Source organism: Mytilus californianus, unplaced genomic scaffold (genome assembly GCF_021869535.1).
Source record: "Mytilus californianus isolate M0D057914Y unplaced genomic scaffold, xbMytCali1.0.p SCAF_4, whole genome shotgun sequence".
NCBI classification, from domain to species: Eukaryota; Metazoa; Mollusca; class Bivalvia; order Mytilida; family Mytilidae; genus Mytilus; species Mytilus californianus.
The window spans coordinates 22810305-22831655 of NW_026262690.1; the positions used below are offsets into that span (position 1 = coordinate 22810305).

At 32.3% G+C, this 21351-nt stretch overlaps 1 protein-coding gene across 1 annotated transcript in view; it reads left to right on the forward strand.

The window, feature by feature from the left end:
• The window catches only part of LOC127737714 (protein timeless-like), a 51440-nt gene extending 35457 nt beyond the window's left edge, over positions 1 to 15983 (forward strand). The window contains exons 18-25 of the mRNA XM_052248566.1: positions 839 to 998; positions 3452 to 3511; positions 4197 to 4356; positions 4803 to 4859; positions 8881 to 9081; positions 9585 to 9693; positions 10308 to 10413; positions 12912 to 15983. Coding sequence (XP_052104526.1) covers positions 839 to 998; positions 3452 to 3511; positions 4197 to 4356; positions 4803 to 4859; positions 8881 to 9081; positions 9585 to 9693; positions 10308 to 10410 — 850 coding nt within the window. The 3' untranslated portion in view covers positions 10411 to 10413; positions 12912 to 15983. The remainder of the gene's footprint in view (positions 1 to 838; positions 999 to 3451; positions 3512 to 4196; positions 4357 to 4802; positions 4860 to 8880; positions 9082 to 9584; positions 9694 to 10307; positions 10414 to 12911) is intronic.
• The last annotated feature ends 5368 nt before the right edge of the window (positions 15984 to 21351 follow it).

A 21351-nucleotide genomic window follows, 5' to 3' on the forward strand; every position in this document is an offset into this window, starting at 1 on the left:
GCTTTCAACAAAGGTCAATATGTTTAAACTATAAACAAAACAAGAACATTTAAGGATGGTCTTTTCCCAGTTATTAGACTTTAGCATGTGTTTTTGACAGATTTTAAGACAATATTACTGGTTATGACAGTGATATTTAGTAGACGGAAATAACATAGTTTTTTATTATTGAGGAAAGTGTTAACAGACTGATAATTTGAAGTTTTATATTAAGACATTGTATTTCCGTATTGAGAAACGTGTCAATAGACTAATGTCAGTAGACTAAAAAGTTTTGTATTATGAGATTGTTTTACAGTTTGGATGAAAGTGTTTACAGACTGATAATTTGAAGTTTTATATTAAGACATTGTATTTCTGTATTGAGAAACGTGTCAATAGACTCATGTCAATAGACTAAAAAGTTTTGTATTATGACATTGTTTTACAATTTGGATGAAAGTGTTAATAGACTGATAATTTGAATATTTGCTATTTGACATTGTTTTCTTGTATGGAGCAAAGTGTTAACAGACTGCTAATTTATAGTTTTGTAAATTGACATTGTTTCTTGTATGGAGACTGATAATTTGAAATTTTGGAATATGACATTGTTTTCCTGCATAGAGGATAGTGTTAATAGAGGGTCATAAAGGGGGGATATGGGTATGTGCAATGGACAAACAGGAAAACAAATAGCCATTTTCTGAAAGAATAATAAAAAAATAGCTTACATGTAGCTTTTTACCAATTTGCACGAAACACAGTGAATAATGAGCACTGTGCATGAAAACACATTAAAATAAAAATTGCAAACATTTTGAAGTTTGAAATTTTTTAATATGACATTGTTTTGCAGTATTGAGGAAAGTGTTAACGATATCAGTGGAGTAACAGATTCTGCAGAGGTGGATGATATGTTGTTTGCATTATATACAGAATTACAGAACACCAGTGACATGGTGGAGACAATGGTAGAGAGGTTTGCTGAAATAGGGATCACCATTACTGCACAACAGGTTCGATATCATTCAATTTAAAAAAGTATAAAGCACAATTTAAAAACAAGTGTTAGTTTTTGTTGGCACTGAGAGACTTTGACATTTCCATTGTACCATTCAAGTATTGTTTTTCAATTTTAGAAAATGAAGGTTTCATTTTTTCATATCATTTTTTTTTAAAAACCTGAACAAATCGGACTTCTTTTGTCTCTGACCAGTTTTGTGATACATCCTATGTACAATTATTACTTTTTGGATGAATACAGGTAAAAAAGGGTTTGAAAGTAATTTGTATAGAAAATAGTAATTATTTGAATAAAACTTTGGTTTGGGAATACATATGTTATTATAATTTATGGCAAAATGCAGATTAAGTTAAAGTTTTAAAATAAGGCCAACATAAAACAGATGTTTACCTTTTGTTACTTGGTAATTTAAAGAAGAAGAGATAGAAAGGTAGGCAAAATAGTTGGTATACTTTTAATTATTGTGAGGTTTTTTATAGTGGTAAAATTTTACTCGGGTACTATTAAACAGAATGACTTCATATTTGGACACCAGCCCAACAGTGATGAGCTGTAATATGTGTGCACTTTTTGGATCTGTCAGATACCTACTTTCTGTTTTCCGATACTTTGAATTACAAGGGGGCATGCTTAGTAAAATTTAAACCATAAAATTAAGGAAAATATGGAATTTTGAATCACAGGTATGTTTTAATTTTAGTCTAATCAAATATATTGTTCAAATGTTATGAGGGGCCTCAGTGGCAAAGCTATCTAAGTAGTTCAACTTCTGTATCTCAAGCCTGTCAACAATGAGGATATATTATACCCACACTTTAAAAGTGTAGGCTGTATTGCACACATTGCAATCTCCATGTCTGTTTGTCTGTTCTTATAAACATATTTTGGTTGGAAAAAGTCTCCAATTGGTATTTTTAGTTAATAAGAAGAAATTTAAGTCATGGTACACATGGCTTTGCAAGGAAAGAATTTATTTAAACATATATCTGCATACTTTTTATACGACCGCAAAAAAATTTTGCATTCGTATATTGGTATGACAATGGCGGCGTCGTCGTCAGAAGACACATTGGTTTTCGCACTCTAACTTTAGTTTAAGTGAATGGATCTCTATGAAATTTTACCATAAGGTTCAATACCACAAAAGGAAGGTTGGGATTGATTTTGGGGGTTATTGTACCAACAGTTTAGAAATTAGGGGCCAAAAACAAGCATTTTTGTAGTTTCCGGACTATAACTTGTGTTTAAGTGTATGGATCTCTCTGAAATTGTACCACAAGGTTCCATATCACAAAGGGAAGGCTGGGATTGAGTTTGGGGGTAATTGCCCCAAACGTTAAAAAATTAGGGGGAAAAAAGGGGCCAGAAACAAGCATTTTTCTAGTTTTCCGAACAATAACTTGTGTGCAACTGTATGGATCTTTCTGAAATTGTACTACAAGGTTCCATTTCACAAAAGGAAAGCTGGAATTGAGTTTGGGGGTAATTGCCCAAAACGTTTAGGAATAAGGGGCCAAAAATAAGCATTTTTCTAGTTTCCAGACAATAACTTGTGTTCAAGTGTATGAATCTCTCTGAAATTGTACTGCAAGGTACCATACCACAAAGGGAAGGCTGGGATTGATTTTGGGGGTAATTGCCTTAAAATTTTAGGAATTGGGGGCCAAAAAGGGGAAAAAAACAAGCATTTTTCTAGTTTCAGGACAATAACTTGTGTGTAAGTGTATGGATCTTTATGAAATTTAATACAAGGTTCCATATCACAAAGGGAAAGCTGGGTTTGAGTATGGGGGTAATTGCTCTAAACGTTTAGGAATTTGGGGCCTAAAAACAAGCATTTTTCTTGTTTCCAGACAATAACTTGTTTTCAAGTGTATGCATCTCTCTGAAATTGTACTGCAAGGTACCATACCACAAAGGGAAGGCTGAGTTTGAGTTTGGGGGTGATGAATCATAAGGGGGTTCAAAAAATTTGGGGGAGGGATTTTTTTTCCTTTTTTTCCTTTTTTTTTTCTTTAAATTTTCCATTTTAAATTGGTTATTTCTGATTTATATATAAAAGCAAATAATAATGATATGGTTTGAATAGGTAAATTAAAAAGTTCTTAGACCACATTCATTCTGTGTCAGAAACCTATGCTGTGTCAAATATTTAATCACAATCCAAATTCAGTGCTGTATCAAGCTTGAATGTTGTGTCCATACTTGCCCCAACTGTTCAGGGTTCGACCTCTGTGGTCGTATCAAGCTGCGCCCAGCGGAGCATTTTATTGACAATTTTTATTTTTTAATTGTATTACCTATTTGCATTTGAAGTATCTAAATAGGTCACATCACAAAAATTTAAATTGTGTAGGACACATCACCTGATTGTTTTAGCATGAAATCCTGAAGTACAGGTGAAATTAATGGGTCTTATGTAATGTGTGCATTGTTTATTTTCAGGTTTGGTCCAGGCTTTATGACAATGGATTGATAGATGATACTGAATTCTTTGCAAATGAGGTAGAGTCTCAGATTACGTCGTTAAGTCCTTTCCAGTTGTTATACCTAATAAATCCACACTTTTCGTATATTCAATTGCCAGATTTCTTTAAAATTTTCAAGAACCTGAAACTAATTTTACAACATAAAAAAGCCTTAAAGGATATTGGATGGAATTAAATGGAACAAAAGCTGGAATATTGACAGTTTTCGAAAGGTCTTAATCATGAGCTGAAGTCCTCATATCATATCATATCATATCAATACAGTCCCTAGCAGTACTATGATAGTTATCAATATATACTACATATTTAGTTGAAGATACATATGCAGGAATATTAACTAAAAATCATATAAAAAGAAGGAAAGTCTTCTACAAATAGGCTATTATACAACAATTATAAACATACATGTACTGACTACCACAGGGCACAAATAAAGAAAGGAACATTTTTTTAGGTTTATTCATAATATAATATGATAAAACAGTTTGTTTTAAGTTCAAACCATTAACCTTTGAAAACATACCTAGAATACCTTTCAATTTATGTTGATGAGATTTTGGAGATAAAACAAATTTTCATCTTTAAAGTATGGATCAGGTTCAACATTTGAAATCAACAGTAAAAATTTTTTAAAAGATATACGTTGGTCGTTATTCAACAAATTCTTCTCATATTTCAATCCTATGATTGTCTTTTTCTAGAAATTAGTGACCGTCAAAGATGAAATAGAGAGTAAACTGTTTGACAGTGAAGACAAGGATGTAATACAGTGGTGTGTTAATGCTCTTAAAGAGAAAAAACAGGACGAGAATCTCAAATGGATCCAAACATTACTGTGTGAAACTGCATTTGTCAGACTTGGTAGGTTCTGTAATCAGAAATGTTGCTTAATTTTAGACACTCCTGAGTATATGCAGGGACGTACCATCACAGGCAAAAAAATTTGTTAAAATGATATACACTAAAAATAAATAAATATCTGCAAAATTTATATAACAAAATAAATTTAAGAATTGATGAGTGAAAATATATATGTATTATTTCAAACAGTAAATGAACAATTTTATTTCTGACAGCAATTTATGGAATTGACATCATGCAAATTCCATATAAATGATACAGCAAACTTTTGTGTTATTATAATGGAAGAGAAACGGTCAACATCTTTGTCTCCATACACCGACAAAAGAAATAAAAAATGAAGTGTAACAAAAATATGCTGAAAAAGGCACAAATATATATGATCCTTTATTTAATTCTTTAATACAATGATTTGTCAATGTATTTTTGAAAATTGTATTTTTTAGGGAAACAGTGTGAAAGAAATCTTCGTTGTGAAGAACCAGTGACAATGTTTCATGTTGGTAAGTAATTGTTTTAAAATAAGTCTTTGCTAAGTCTAAGGTTAGAGTATTGCTCATATCATTTGCAGAAATGATAGGACTCAATTTACATATCTGTTAGAAGTTTGTCTCAAACTCACAGCAAGTTTACCCTTTAGTCAATGGTTGCATACATAAAAAACTGTCAAGAGGATAGATTTGTATGCATGGAAATGATTGTACTTGTATTTGTGAAGAGTTGCACCTCATTTTGTGTACACATATATATTATGCAGTATATGCAGATTTTACAAAGGATGAAACAGTGTTTTCCATTCAGCATTTAAACCGGGTGTGCCGACCACCTTTCCATTTTAGGAGGTGGTCGGCTTTTTTTTCAAATTCCGGATTTTTTTCGGTTCTGCACCGTAAAAATTTAAATACTTATCGCGCCTCACATTTGTTTTCATCGACAAAAATGGCGGATAGTCAAATTTCAATGTTTTCTTTTTATTAATTTGGGGAAGAGAAAGGCAGGTGACGATGGTGATAAGGAAAATTCTATGCCAAATAAGTCAACTAAAACGGATAGTTGTATTGAAATTGTTGAAATTGAATAAAAAGTATCAAACAACGGAAAAGGCACGCAAGCGGTCGCGAAGATGAATATGTTGGGAACATCCCCCAAATGAGGGATATCCCTTAAATGAGGGACTGTCTCTCTGGCAAGAGGTCATGTCAATACTGTTGAAGAAAAGAAAAGAGAAAAACTTAGATTTTTTAACTTAAAAGGGGGAAAATCGTTATATTTGGAACAACTTTTTTAAAAGAGGGTCCATTTATTTTTAATGATAAAGCAGATATAAGTCCAGGAATATTACAAATTTCTTGGACATGTTTTGACCATATAATACCAAATAGATGTATAGTTCTTTGGGAAAAGTTTCTGTAAATAAAATAAATATGAGTTCATTTCGTGAAATGTACCCCTCATAAAAGGGGTAGTCATTACATTGAGAGTTAAACTACCCCTCATTTAAGGGGTTGTTACCAAGCTGATAAATATGAATAGGACTTTAAATGGCTAATCGGCACAGAAGGAGGATATTTCTGTTCTGTGTGCCAAAAATACAACACTAAAGCGAGGAACAGGACAGAAACTTGGATCGATAAGCAATGCATATGCAGGAGAAGGGAGTCCTGCAAAAGCCATATCTGCTATCCGAGATGCTAACAACTAATTTGTCAAATAAAAGGCTAGCAGTGATAGCAAAGAACGGTTCAATTTTATTAAATGTGAATACAATACTAATCCTTCTTTTTGTGTACCAAAAAACAGTAAAGTAAAACCGGGTTGGAAATGTTAACACAAAAATAAAAACCAACTGGTTGCAAGTGATTTTTTCAAAACACCCACCTTACCTTAGTGAAAAATGGAGAACACTGATGAAACCAAGTCAATTTTCACTATCATTCTTGATGGAGCAATACCATTTTGTGTAACTAATATAACTTCACCTACAGTTTTAACCAAGAGCCTTCAAACTTTCTAAAATGTTTTTATATACATTGAATATATGGACTTCACATTAAGTATACATTTGGATAAGTTTTGCAGATTTTCTAGAAGGTGAAACCTTCAGCAGCATTCTCTGTTTTACCCTTGTCCGTCTGTATGTACGTCCCAAAATTGGTTTCCGTTCTCTAACTTTAGTTTGCCTCAACCAAATGTTATGAAACTTATACACAATGCTTATTACCACAAAACACAGATCAAGTTTGAATTTTGGTGGCGTCACTTTTACCGTTCTAGAGATATGCCCCTTTTCAAATGAAAAAATTGCAGAATTTATCGTTTCCGTTCTCTAATAGATATAAGAAGATGTGGTATGAGTGCCAATGAGACAACTCTCCATCCAAGTCAAAATTTAAAAAAGTAACTTTAGTTTACCTCAACCAAATGTTATGAAACTTATACACAATGCTTATTACCACAAAACACAGATCAAGTTTGAATTTAGGTGGCGTCACTTTTACCGTTTTAGAGTTATGTCCATTTACAAATGGAAAAATTGCTGAATTTTTCGTTTCCGTTCTCTAATTTTAGTTTGCCTCAACCAAATATTATGAAACTTATACACAATGCTTATTACCACAAAACACAGATCAAGTTTGAATTTTAGTGGAGTCATTTAAACCGTTCTAGAGTTATGCCCCTTTATAAATGGAAAAATTGCAAAAATTTTATTTTCTTCTAAATATCAAGTAATTTTTAAAAATGGAGTTATCTTCCTTTGTCCATGATAACAGTTGAATCAACTACAATCAATGCTTTATACAATGCAATGTTTAATTTTGACTTCCACTGATAAAACACAGATCAAGTTGAATTTGGGTAGTGTCATTTTAACCATTATTGAGTTATGCCCCTTTATAAATCAAAAGATTGCAAAATTTTTAGTTTCCATTCTGTCACTTAAGTTTGCCCCAACCAAACATTATGAAACCTTTACACAATATTCATTACCACAAAACTAAGATCAAGTACAAATTTTTTGTTTCCGTTTTCTAACTTTAGTTTGCCTCAACCAAATGTTATGAAACTTATACACAATGATTATTACTACATAATACAGATTAAGAACGAAATTTGGTGGCAACACTTTTACCATTCTTGAGTTATGTCCCTTTATAAACATAAAAATTGCTGAATTTTTCGTTTCCATTCTCTAACTTTAGTTTGTCTCAACCAAATGTTATAAAACTTATACACAACTGTTCTAGAGTTATGCATGTTTACAAATAGAAAAATTGCTGAATTTTTAGTTTCTGTTCTCTACTTAAGTTAGCCTCAACCAAATGTTATGAGACTTACACACAATGCTTATTACTACAAAACTCAGATCAAGTTCAAATTTGGGTAGCGTCACTTTTACCGTTCTTCAGTTATGTCCCTTATATGATATGCAAGCGGGGGCATCATCTGTGTCCACATGTGGACACTATCCACATTTATTATGATATTATTTGGTTTAGCTAATGTATCCTGAGATGCTATTTTTGTCTCGCATGCGACTATAGACACAGAAGTCGTGGAAAACGAGACATAGGGATTGCTTTTCCTGAACGGCTGCATCGATGGTGTCAACAATTGTTAAGTTTTCTGCTTAAGTTAGTTTGATAGTAAATACTTGTGATAGATCATTGATATTTTGTATGAAGATGCATTACTATCAGTACATATAAGTTTGATAACAATTTGGAGCCCCTACCCGCTAGGCCATGGTCCAGTAACTTTAAATTAATTAGCCATTTTCAGTGTTAAGTTTTCTGCTTAAGTTAGTTTGATAGGAACTAATTGTGGGAGATTAATGATATTTTGTATGAAGTTGCATTACTATCAGTACATACATGTATCAGTTTGATGACTATTTTGAGGCCCTGCCCACTAGGCCATGGTTCAGTGACTTTCAATTAATTGGAAACTTTCAATGATAAGTTTTCTGCTTAAGTTAGTTTGATATGAACTACTTGCGATAGATCAATGATATTTTCTATAAAGTTGTATTACTATCAGTACTATCAGTTTGACGACTATTTCAAGGCCTTGCCCCCTAGGTAATGGTCCAGTGACTTTCAATCAATTAACAATTTTCAATGTTAAGTTTTCTGATTAAGTTAGTTTGATAGGAACTACTTACAATAGACAATATTTCTATAAAGTTACATTACTGTTTGTACATCTCAGTTTGTCAACCATTTCGAGGCCCTACCCACTAGTTGGTCCAGAGACTTTGAATTAATTAGCCATGTTGCTGTCCATCAGATTGTCTTTTTCTGAATTTTATGCTGACAGGCGAGACATATCTCTGTGTCAACAGTTTATCTTAGTTTTATAATTTGTAGAAGCAGTAGCTACATGTATGTCCTTTCCGTAAATGCTTGTGTTAAAACATGTAGTGGATATAATAGGTAGCTTGTTCAATTTAAATTGAAAATAAATCAAATAACAATGTTTTATTTTGTATGTTAAATACCTGTTTAATGTAATTTCTGTTTACAGTGAAAGGAAGTTCTGTTCCCTTGGTGATATATAAAGAGGAACAAGAGCCAATATTGCATGATCAACACTTTACTGTACTCTTACACTACCTTGGATTTCATACGCCACAGGATGTGGACATGATATTCCCCAGAATTCCAAGTTTCTGGACATCAGAGCAGCTGATTCAACAAGCAGAAAAACTGGGACCAATTAGTAAAGGTAATACCATTAAAGCTGTAAAAACATTAGCACATAGAATGAACTGACAGAACTGGATATGTGCATAGTGAGAATTAAAAGAAAGAACCGATACCTGTTTTAGCTAATTATAATATGACACAAAGGTCAATAAATGTACCTGTAATAGATTGCCTTTCTCTGTGAATATATTTATGATGTACTCGTTTTTGCAGGTTTCAAAAGCTTTTGAATTATACTAAGATTTTGGTATATTTTTAAATGGTTTGTGGACCAGTAAATATAAAGCACATGCAGAATGCAATAAATATGCAGAAGTTTATTAAATTCACACGAAACCAAAACTTTTCTGAAATTTTTCATCTATTTACAACAGATGAAAACAACATGTTTTTATTTTGATTCAGGTTGCACAAAGAATAATAACTTCTGCTCTTCATGCAAATTGTGATTGCCTCTAACTTTCATTTCATAAATTTTTTTGAAAAGCAGAATTCAATTTTATAATAAATATTTATTTTCAGATATTCTTAAGTTTGATCCAACATCTGTGAAATTTGAAGATGAACAGTTTACTTTCTCCACCAGAAAGAACGATACCACATACAGAAATTCCAAAGACATCTCAGTACAGTATGTACATTACTTGAGTTGATTTAATGGTGGGAAATGTCCCCAACAAAACATAAAGATAATAGTACTTTTTTTAATTGCCTGTAAGACATGTTAGAAAGGCAGGCATTTTGATTTGATGAATCAAAAGCATTCTAGAAAACCACCCATTTCATGAGTAAAAATTGTACAAATTCATATTGACTTACTTTTAGAATGATTTTTATTTAATTTCCAAGTGATTAACAACAACAGAAATGTCCATTTTGATCTCAAGCTGTTTAAAATATAATGGACGCTTGAAATTTGATGTCACGTACGTGTACCCCATGTTTTATTGGAATTAGAACATGGATTTGTTAATATTATAATTAAGGATAAAACATAGCAATGAATTAACTAAGCCAACCAACTGAAACATCTTTATTGTGTAATTTACAATAGATCAATACAGACCAATTGAATAATCAATTATTTTGTATACAGTAATATTCATTGACCATACAAAATTCTTGAAATCGTATGGTGTATCTTCAGGAATAACAATATTAAACCACATTATGCAATAGTTTTGACTTTTCATGAATTTGACTGCAGTACACTTGAGAATTTACTACTTTTCTTCTATATTGCAGACGTCCGATGACAGGTGGTGGAGACAACAACATTTTCTGGCTCAAACAGATTCAACAATACAACTTAACCAAGCAAAGGACAACTTCAAACTATGGTGAATGAAAGGTAATATTTTACTTTTAAACTCATTTGGAATATGTGAATGTTGAAAAAGAGGAGATAGACATATACATTTAAACCCTTAAACTCCAGTATCTAATAAACTGTTAACGCAGAGACATGTCTCGCCTTTTTATAATTTTGATAATGCAAATGTTGAAATTGAAATAGCAATACTTTAACATGTAAGTTAAGCAAATATTCAAAGTCAATGAACCATGACTGAAGGTACATGGCTGAACAATCTCCATCGAAATGAGATGTGCCAATGCTAATACAACTGCATACCAAATACCATTGACTTATCATTAGTCGTTCCCTTTAAACAAACCTAAACACACACATTAACTTGTAAACTATGAAAAAGTTTCGAAGTCAATGAACCATGATTAGGGGGTGGGGCTATATAATCTTGATGGAAACGAGACTTGCAAATGCCAATAAATTTGCAAACCAAATATCATTGACTTAACATTAGCAGTTCATCTTAAAATGACCTAATCACAAACCAATACATGTAAACTAAGCAAAAGTTTCAAAGTCAATAGACCATGACTGAGGGGGCAGGGCCAAATATTCTCCATGGAAATGAGATGTGCCAATGCTTATACAACTGCATACCAATTAACATTGGCCTTCCACTAATGATTCCCCTTGAACCGACCTAATCACAAACTAATACATGTAAACTAAGCAAAAGTTTCAAAGTCAATAGACCATGACTGAGGGGGCAGGGCCAAATAATCTCCATAGAAATGAGATATGCCAATGCTTATACAACTGCATACCAAATATCATTGACCTACCACTAGTGGTTCACCATAAACTAGACCTAATCACAAACTAATACATTGTTGACGCCGCCGTCGTTGACGCCGCAGTTGCCACTGGAAACAGTATACCTATGTCTCGCTTTTTGACTCCGCCAAGGCGAGACAAACACTGAAGAAAAAAAATTACATAGCATTAGATAAATAACTGTTTACACAAAAGTGGGCATTTTAAAGCAAAATTAATATATAAACATACAACTTCAAGATAATGAAACATAAGTTAATAATGGCTACAGAATGTTTTCATACCACAACATAGAAAGGAGGGGGTATACTGGTTTACATCTGTCTCTAGCCTGTCATTCTTATAAAATTCTGGTTGCATTTTTCTCAGGAACTAGATGATAGCTTCCTAAAATTTAGCATCAAGACCCATGTTAGTATTCTGTACTGAGTGATGCGTTTTCAAATTTCATCACTCGTCAACTTCCTGTTAATGGATTACTTATATATATTCTTACACATAATGACCATGTATGAAATTGTGGTCACATTTCTCAGGAACTACAAATCAGATCTTCCTGAGATTTGGTATCAAGCTGCATATGACTATGCTGTACTGTTTGATGTGTTTTTGCATCCATCACTTATCTTCCTGCGTATCAAATACTTATAGTGGGGGTATCATTAGCTACCAGTAGCTAATATTTCAACTTGTTTCTCCTGTTTTACTTGTACTGTAACATTATCAATTCTTTCAAAATTGGTAGGAATATTTTATTTATTGCATGTATTTTTTGGGGGGAAGTGGACAATAATGGTGGTCTTCTAGTCTTCCCATTCAATGTGAAGGTCATTTGCATTATGTTATGCTGGGGTCAGTATAAATCATGGAGTGTTAAAACAAACCAACCACATCTTAGTTATCGTTCCTTACCAGGAATTTATTAATTATTTAGTTTCAGTCAAGATCAGTTTTATACAACTTTTTATTCAATAAACAAACACAGTCACAAAAAGTAAATAAACTGAACTATGGTAATAAATGTATGTGACAATACACCGCTTCATCACAGCACCCTTTTACACTCAATGAGCAAAAAGTTGTGAAATTAGAAAAATACAGTAAACAACTACCTAAAACAAAAACACCTACTCAAATGAAAAATGTGATTTGGATCAATGTCTGGTAGGAGATAATGGCTGTGTTTGGATATACGCCAGAGGTGGCCTTTGGTTATCCATAGGTACCTTTGGTTTGATATTCTATATATCAAAATATCAAACCATTGGTACCCAAAGATACATATGGGTAACCATAGGCTGCCTTAGGCGTATATCCAAACACAGCCTATGGCTGTGTTTGGATATACGCCAGAGGTGGCCTGTGGTTATCCATAGGTACCTTTGGTTTGATATTCTATATATCAAAATATCAAACCATGGGTACCCAAAGATACCTATGGGTAACCATAGGCTGCCTTAGGCGTATATCCAAACACAGCCTATGTATAATAAGATTAAGTTTTGAGTTGTCTCCCCTTGATTGAATTCATGTCTGCTCTCCTTAACTCAAATTTTATCACTGTCCCATTGGTTTGGAGATAACAAAAGTCCAATGCATATCATGTATAAAATGTATATGGTAAAAATACAGATGAGTTTTATATGTAGTTATTACAAACCTGAGACTTTTAATTTATGTCATATTAGATTTAACTTATTTTCCAGATATCACACAACGACTTGCCAATTGGAAGTGAACTATATGTAACCTTGTTAAACCTTAAGCTGATAATAAAGATCAGTTACTAAGTGTTGTCCCATGTGAACTTTTTCTTCTTTTTACTATCCTGGCGATAGGATACATATCATTTGTATATTCGGACAACAGGAACAAATGTTAAAAAGATGTACTGAAAATATCAAGTGTTCAATACAAAGAAAATAATCTAATGAAAAATACAATTTGCAAACAAACTGAATCAAACAAATATCATGTTGTAAATTTTATTTTTCATTGTAGTGAATTCAGCATTTAAATGTGACTTATTCTTCAGTGTAAGAGGGAGCAATTGCTACTTTTATCTTTTTATGTGTGAATAATTGTGATCATTTGACTGGAACTCAGGTGTACCATGTAATTGTTTAACCATTGATGTTGTTAGGGTAGAATTAACCAGCTATGTGTTGTCAAGTGGAGTAATATACACAAAACAGATTTTATTCAGGAAAATTATAGTACAAGGGAAAATTGCTCAAGTCTCAAGTTGAATGTTTTATTTCAAGATTAGTTCTTTGTTGTTTGCTTAAAATTCAGCAGCAAAAAATACATTAATAATGAGGAGAATTTTGAATTAAGACCAGTTACTCTTAATATGATAATATTATGAGTAGTAAAAATATTGACACCTGTCATGGAAATGTGTTTAGTAATTTTAAGAACAATATCTTTCTCCTCTTACAGACCCTATTCCATCAACGTGTTTGATGAGATGATTCTGAGAGAAAATAGAAAAAAAAAAAAAAAAAATACCGAGATTAATCTGGTTTGAAACAAAAATATGATGGGTGCTATATGCTATGAAGACACATTCATGACAATATGAATTATCTTCACTGTGGTGTTAGTAAATCTCTGGGAAAAATGGCTATGTCCTTGCAATGATTTCTTACAGATGTATAATATTGCATATTGAAAAAAAATTGTGTAAACTTACTGACAGAATTTAGAATAGCCTAAATGATTTCCTGCATATTTTGTGATTTCTCATCAAAAGACAGTAGTCAAAACTTTGTGATATTTTCATACATTTCTGACATCTCAATCACTTTTGGCCTTTTTTCCTCCAAGCACAAGGCAGTACTGATGACATAGAAATACTGGGTGTCACCATGTATGTCCGTCTGTATGAACATCTGAAGGATTCATAAAATACTTTTAAATTTTGAATTCAAGGGGCCAAAAAAGTGACCTCCTTTAATTTGAGTCAAATTTTTTTAAAAGGTTAAAAAATACTTTTTTATGTGGTCACATAACGATTAGTTAATTTTATTATTTATACTGTATAATTTTAAGTTTTTAAATTATTTTAAGGTGTGAAGATTTGGTTTCAACTGATTATTTTTTAACCTTACTCGTACTAGTGCAATATTTAAATATATATATATATATATATATATAAAAGGTATTCTTAAAAAAATAATCAGGTTAATTAAATTTCATCAATTCATATTCAATTCATTAAGTTTACTGTTCAGCTTATTGTTCAAGTGAATAAATGTTTTGCACACAATGAATTTTCTATTGTATACTGTGAAGTGGTTAATTTTCAGGGATATTACTGGAGTAAGGGCAATAAACCCATATTTGGCTCCAAATTTAGTGCAAATTTTAAAGTCATCTTGCATGGTAAATTAATAAATTTGCTGTGGCAAGACTTTAAGGTAAATAGGTGTTTAGCAGTAAACAATTACAAATTAGTATAATTTGTAAAAAATTTTTGTTTTCCTTCATTTGTATGAACTTTTGAGTCTATTTGGATTAGAAAAGTATGATCTCACCAAAAAATGACTTAATAACTTTAAAAGATATTGATGTAATTTTGCTATGGCCAATGTTTTCACCAGGAAATATGTTGATGTAATATTGCTGTAGCCAATGTTTTCACTAGGGAATATGGATGGAAAAGTGGATGAAATCTGCATTTTTGTTTATTTTCGTGAACAATGTGTATACTTTTATGTAATAATGACATCATAATTTTGTAAATATTTTCTTATTTGTATATCTCTTAATTTATGCATTTTCCTTTATAATGAGCAAATAAGAATATATCTCAAAAACAGATTTTTCTTGTGCCAAATATGGGCCTTAATGCCCCTTCTTCTCCTTTGGTGATTTTTATGACCAAAACCAAACCTATTCACAAGGATTTATTTCTTGCTTTTTTATTAGTCCCCTACTGACGAAGTCGAAAGGGACTTTAGGTTTGCACTCTGTCCGTCTGTCTGTCCATCCGTCAGTCTGGCAAGTCAGTTTTCCACACTTTTTTTCTTCGTGCTTGAAGATATTGATCTGATATTTGATATATAGTTTTATCAAGACAAGTTACAGATCAAGTTCGGATTTTGTTCCGGTCTGATGATTTTTATCCAGAGTTATGGTCCTTGGACTTAAAAAATTCATTTCCGCACTTTTTTTCATCATGCTTGAAGATATTGATTTGATAACTGGTATATACTTTTATCAGGACAAGTTACAGATCAAGTTTAAATTTTGTTCTAGTCTGATGATTTTGTGAAGAGTTATGGTCCTTGGACTTAAAAAATCACCCTAATAATCAGTTTTCTGCCCTTTTTTTGTCATGCTTAGATATTGATTTGATAATTGGTATAAAGTTTTATCATGACAAGTTACAGACCAAATTCAAATTTTGTTCCGACCTGATGATTTTGTGCAGAGTTATCGTCCTTGGAATTGAAAAATTCACTCAAATAATCAGTTTTCGACAGTTTGTTTCGTCATGCTTAAAGATATTGACTTAATATTTGATATATAGTTTACACCATGACAAGTTATAGATCATGGTAGCATTTTGTTCCAGTACAATGAATTTTTAACCGGTAGGGGACTATGTATTGCCATGCAATACTCTCAGAATGCTTGTTTTATAATGTATAACCAAAATTAGAGAAAATAAACCTGTCTTGAAAAATTCCCACTTCACAGCATACCAGAGATGTTTAATGTTGATATTTGTTGTAATAAAAAACTAATAAATATATTATTCTAATAATAAAGTGTCTTGTGATTTAAAGAAAAGTTATGGTTATCATGTAAAGTTGTTCATTTTTGGAAAAGATAGAATGTTTGGTTAATGTAGATGAAACAACAATCTCATTTAATACTTCTAGAAACTATGAAGGACGCTTTAAAAAGATATCATTATGAATACAACTGAGTCATTCTTTATTCTTTCGTTTTTTCAATTTCAGTGAATTTGCTAGTATATAAAATTGTCTGATGATTCTAACAAACATTGTTTGTGTTTATCAAAGACCATTGATAGATTATATTATGGAAATTGAAATTTACCACCCATTTGTTAAAATGGGGTATAGATGCAAAGGGAGACAACATTGATAACATTAAAATAATATCAGAAAAAAAAAGTTAATTGTCAGTAACCACTGAATGCAAAGGAATCTGGAAGGGTCTACTGTGCAGACTAAACAAGAGCACACATGCTGAAATGTCTTGTCTGCTTTACTTATACGATTGAATTTATGTGGAAAGTCTATAATATGAAGGGTTTACTAGAAGTTTCACATAGACTTAACATTATCAGTGATCAGTGAAAATGAGGTTTTAGTCAGATGAACCATGCCAGACAGACATGTACACCTTACAAGAGGGTCGTAATGGGGGTACCTTCATGACGAATAATGGTAAAAATTCTTGCCTAATGACGTTAACGGTAATTTTTGCTGCATGACGATAAAATGTACACTTTCTTTTAGACGTTAAAAAAATCGATAGATTTTGACGAATCACGTTATTTTTTTCAAAAAATAACGGTAACGATAATTATTTGAGACCTCTGACGAATCACGACAAGGATATTTTGACGAATCACGATAAAATTTTAACCAATATGACGCTAACGGTAGCCGAAAAATGACAGTTTGACGCCTGACGGTAAAGGGCATTACTACCCCGGCCTCTTACAATCATTCCATATACCAAATATTGTTGACCTATGGCTTATAGTATCTGATAAACTGACATAACCACCTAAAATTAACCAATGAATTATGAAAATTAGGTCAAGGTGTTATGAACCATACCAGACAGACATGTACACGTTACAATCATTCCATACACCAAATATAATTGACCTATTGCTTATAGTATCTGATAAACTGACCAATGAACCATGCAAATAAGGTCAAGGCCTTATGAAAAGTGCCAGACACACATGAACACCTTATAATCATTCCATACTCAACACATAGTGGCCCTATTGCTTATTGTATCTGAGAAATAGACCAAACCACAAAAACTAAACATTGTCTAATGAACCATGAAAATGAGGTGAAGGTCAGATGATACCTGCCAGTTGGACATGTTCACCTTTCAATCATTCCATACATCTAATATAGTTGACCTATTGCTTATACTAGTATCTGAGATACGGACTTTACCACGAAAACTTAACCAATATCACTGATCCATGAAATGAGGCCGAGTTGACCCTGTTTGACAGACATGCAGACCTTTCACTGAACCCATATACATGTACCAAATATAGTACTCCTTTTACTCATAATAAGTATTTCATGAAATAAAACTTAATTTTTTTTCAAGAAGTCACTGAACCATGAAAATAAGGTCAAGGACAATAGATATATGACAAACGGAAACTTCGTTACATAAGATATCTGCGTACAATATATGAATCATCCAGGTCGTCTACCTTCTGAAATATAAAGCTTTATACAAATAGTTTATGCCGTCGCCGCCGCTGCCGTGTTGTAATCCCAATGTCACGCATTCTGCGAGTTTCGTCGCAGGCTGTTTGATGGGATGAATGAATGACAAACTAACATGTGTATGAATTGAAAACTGTCATTTATCATCAAAATGAAGATGTATTTTCATATGACTTACATCTGGGACTATTATACTAATATTAGTATAATAGTCCCAGCTTACATGTACATTGTAACAAGAGTTATGCTACTTTTGGCAGTAGTCAAGTTTGCAAAAAAAAAATTAAAAAATTAGTAAGACAAGAGTGCGTCTGCTTTACTTATCTTGATTGAATTTCATACCGAATATAGTTAGACTATAGCTTATAGTATCCGAGAAACAGACGTAATTACAAAAATTGAATATTGACCAATGAACCATAAAAATGAGATAAAGGTCAGATGAACCCTGCCATACAACATGCAATCACTCCATACAGTTTATAGTTGACCTATTGCTTATAGTTACTGAGAAACGGACATAACAATGAAAAACTAAAATTGACCGTATGACCTTCAAGGTCAGGGGAAATCTGCAATGCAGACATTTATACCTTACAATCATTCCTTCATTTGATATAGTGGCCCTATTGCTTATAGTATCTGACAAACAGACCAGATCAGAAAAAAATATCGTCAAATGAAATCTGACATGTACACCTTCCAATAATTCCTAAAACCAAATACAACTTATATTGCTTATAGTATCCGAGAAACAGACCAAACCACGAAAACTTTACATTGACAAATGAACATGAGGTCAATGTATGATGAAACCTGCCAGTCTGACATGTACACCTTACAATTATTCAACACACCAAATATAGTTGACCTATACTATCCGAGATACGGACTTGACCTCGAAACTTTAACCTTGATCACTGATCTAAGAAATAATGTCGAGGTCAATTGAACCCTGTCTGACGGACATGTAGACCATGCAAGGATCCCGGAAACCAAATATAGTTAGTCGATTACTCATAATAAGTGAGTATTTTGCATGAAAAAAAAAAAACAAGTTTTTTTTTTTCAAGCAGTTGCTGAACCATGAATATGAGGTCAAGGATAATGGTCATATGACAGACGAATACTTCGTTACATAAGGATCTGCATACATAGTGTGTAGCATCCAGGGCTTCTATCTTAAGTATAAAGCTTTATACAAATAGTTTACGTCGTCGCCATGGGATTGTAATCTCTACGTCTCGCATTCTGCGACTTTCGTCACAGGCGAGACAAAAAATAATATTTTGGGGAATGTTGTATCACGTTTCATGTAAGTATGCTATATTATACCGTGTGAGGAGTTGACATCAACTGCTTATCAACTTCATATTTACCGAAAACCTGTATATTCTTACACATAATGGCTATCTATGAAATGTATGTAGTATTTTCTCAGTACAAACCAGAGCTTCCTCAAATTTAATGCCAAGCTTCATATAAGCATACTGTACCGTGTAAAATGTTTTCATGTATACTTCTTGTTTTTCGAATACTTATAACGAGGGTATCATTATCAGTCAGCAACAGATCACAATTCATCTTGTTTAGTGATGTAAACAATAAGTTTTATTCTTTTTACCATTGTTTTTTCAAGTCGGCGGTATATAGTGATTGTCGAGTCCGTCCGTCTGTCTCACTTTTGAATCCGCAACCGATCCTGAACCATTAGACAGAATTTTGTTAATCTTTCACAGAATTTTACTCACATCATGTACTGTTGCACCACCTTTTTCTTTTTCATCTCTTCGTGTGAATATTCTTTTTTTGGGGGGGACATGGACTTCGTCATATCAGCAAACTACCGTCTAACACATATAATGCTATTTTGCAATTTCGGTTTTGTATTTTATCAGAATAAATTGTTGGGGTTTCCCTTCCCTTATAAAAACATGGACTTAATTATTAGGGGTTACCATTATCAGAACCATTTTTAGGATTTCCCTGTGCAAATCCTGGACTTAGTAATGAGCGGGGTATTATTTTTACTCGCAGTACTTCTTGTTTGGTGTAAAATTAATTTATTTTTGTATAGAACAGAGTTTGTGATTGTTATCTTTTTTTATTTCAATAAATGCATAAACTCCGCGAGAAACAAAATCTGCAACCTCGCGCGACACTCTAAATTGAAAATAAATCGGAATTGCGTTACTAAAAATAAATTTTATTCAGAAACTAAAATTGCATCTAATTTTAAGTCCAAGAAACTGTGACCATAGAAGAGAAGAAAACGGAACACTAGTTACGTCTGTTTTGATTGCGGGAGATTGATAATTAATCGATACCTGCCGTGCAATATAGGATCAAGAACCAAAAACTCTTAAAACAAGAATAACAAGTTGCTTTTTTAAAAAAAAAGTCAATACGTGAACCTTAGGACTTTTTTATGCTTATTATTATTTCAACTGAATTGTAAATTATATCTCAGTATTTTCATTACCATGTGTGTGGGGGATAATATTTTCTTTTTATTGCAAATCAGGACAATTATGGCATGTTGAGAGTGGTGTTAAATATAAAGTAGGGAGATAAGGAATGTTTTAATTTCAATAGTTCATTTCTGGATGGTGCTAGCTTTCATTTTTATTATTGTGTGAAAGGGAAAACTACTAGCAATGGATGACACTTCTAGGGTGTTTATTGGTAGAGGTAATATTTCAACTAGAATCCCTCAGTAATTTTATATATTTTTTTTTTTAAAAATACATATTTCAGAGCAAGTACGATATTTTGTTTCATAAAATGTGAAAGTTTTATTGCTACCAAATAATACAAAATCTACTTGCTTACCATTTTATTTTGTGTCGTAAAAAATCCACCTTAGAAATGGGTTTGGGTCCCGCTAATACATTCAATTTGCTGCTTATACATATATACTTAATATACCTGTCCAAATCCTGAGCCTGTTTTTTTTTTTTTTGTATAAAAATATTGCCATTGATGTATATCTTGTACAACACTGGTCAATTTGATGTCATTTAGCTCGCTTTGCTAAGACTCAACATTCAACGCCATGTTTATTGAAAGTTCTCTCATTGGCAAGCATAGTTTACCAAATATTATATAATCATATCAGTCGCAGGATAATTCGATTATTATGAAATGCGGTTCCTTAAATCAACATACGTAATAAATCTCAAAACTTTACACTGTTTTTTGCTAACTTATGTTTGTTGCCTATAATTCAGAAATTTAACAGTGTTTTGGGATTTTTTGCTTAAAGTTAACTTTTTAAGCATGGGTCCCTTTTCAAAAGTCTCCCAACTACTACCTCATATGTGAACTTAAGTATAGGGGAAATTTTGTTCGCTATGTTAAAGAAATCTTCTACTTGCTCTATTTTGCTTGTGAAGACCATAAAACCGCCATCTCTAAATTGACAGTGTAATTTGATGTTTTCTTTCCATTTGAACTTATCTAAGATATTTATTAATAGGACAGACAGATGCAGATATGTGCATGATGGTGAAAATATACCACCTATGGAGGGAGCGCTCCTATAACTTGTTTGTATAACTTTCTATTACACTCAAATTTATTGTTTCTTAGAATTAATTAAACAAATGCAGTTTAATCTTTTTTGTTGAGAATCTTTAAAGGATATTCTTTTGTGTCGATTTATTCTTCTGCATTG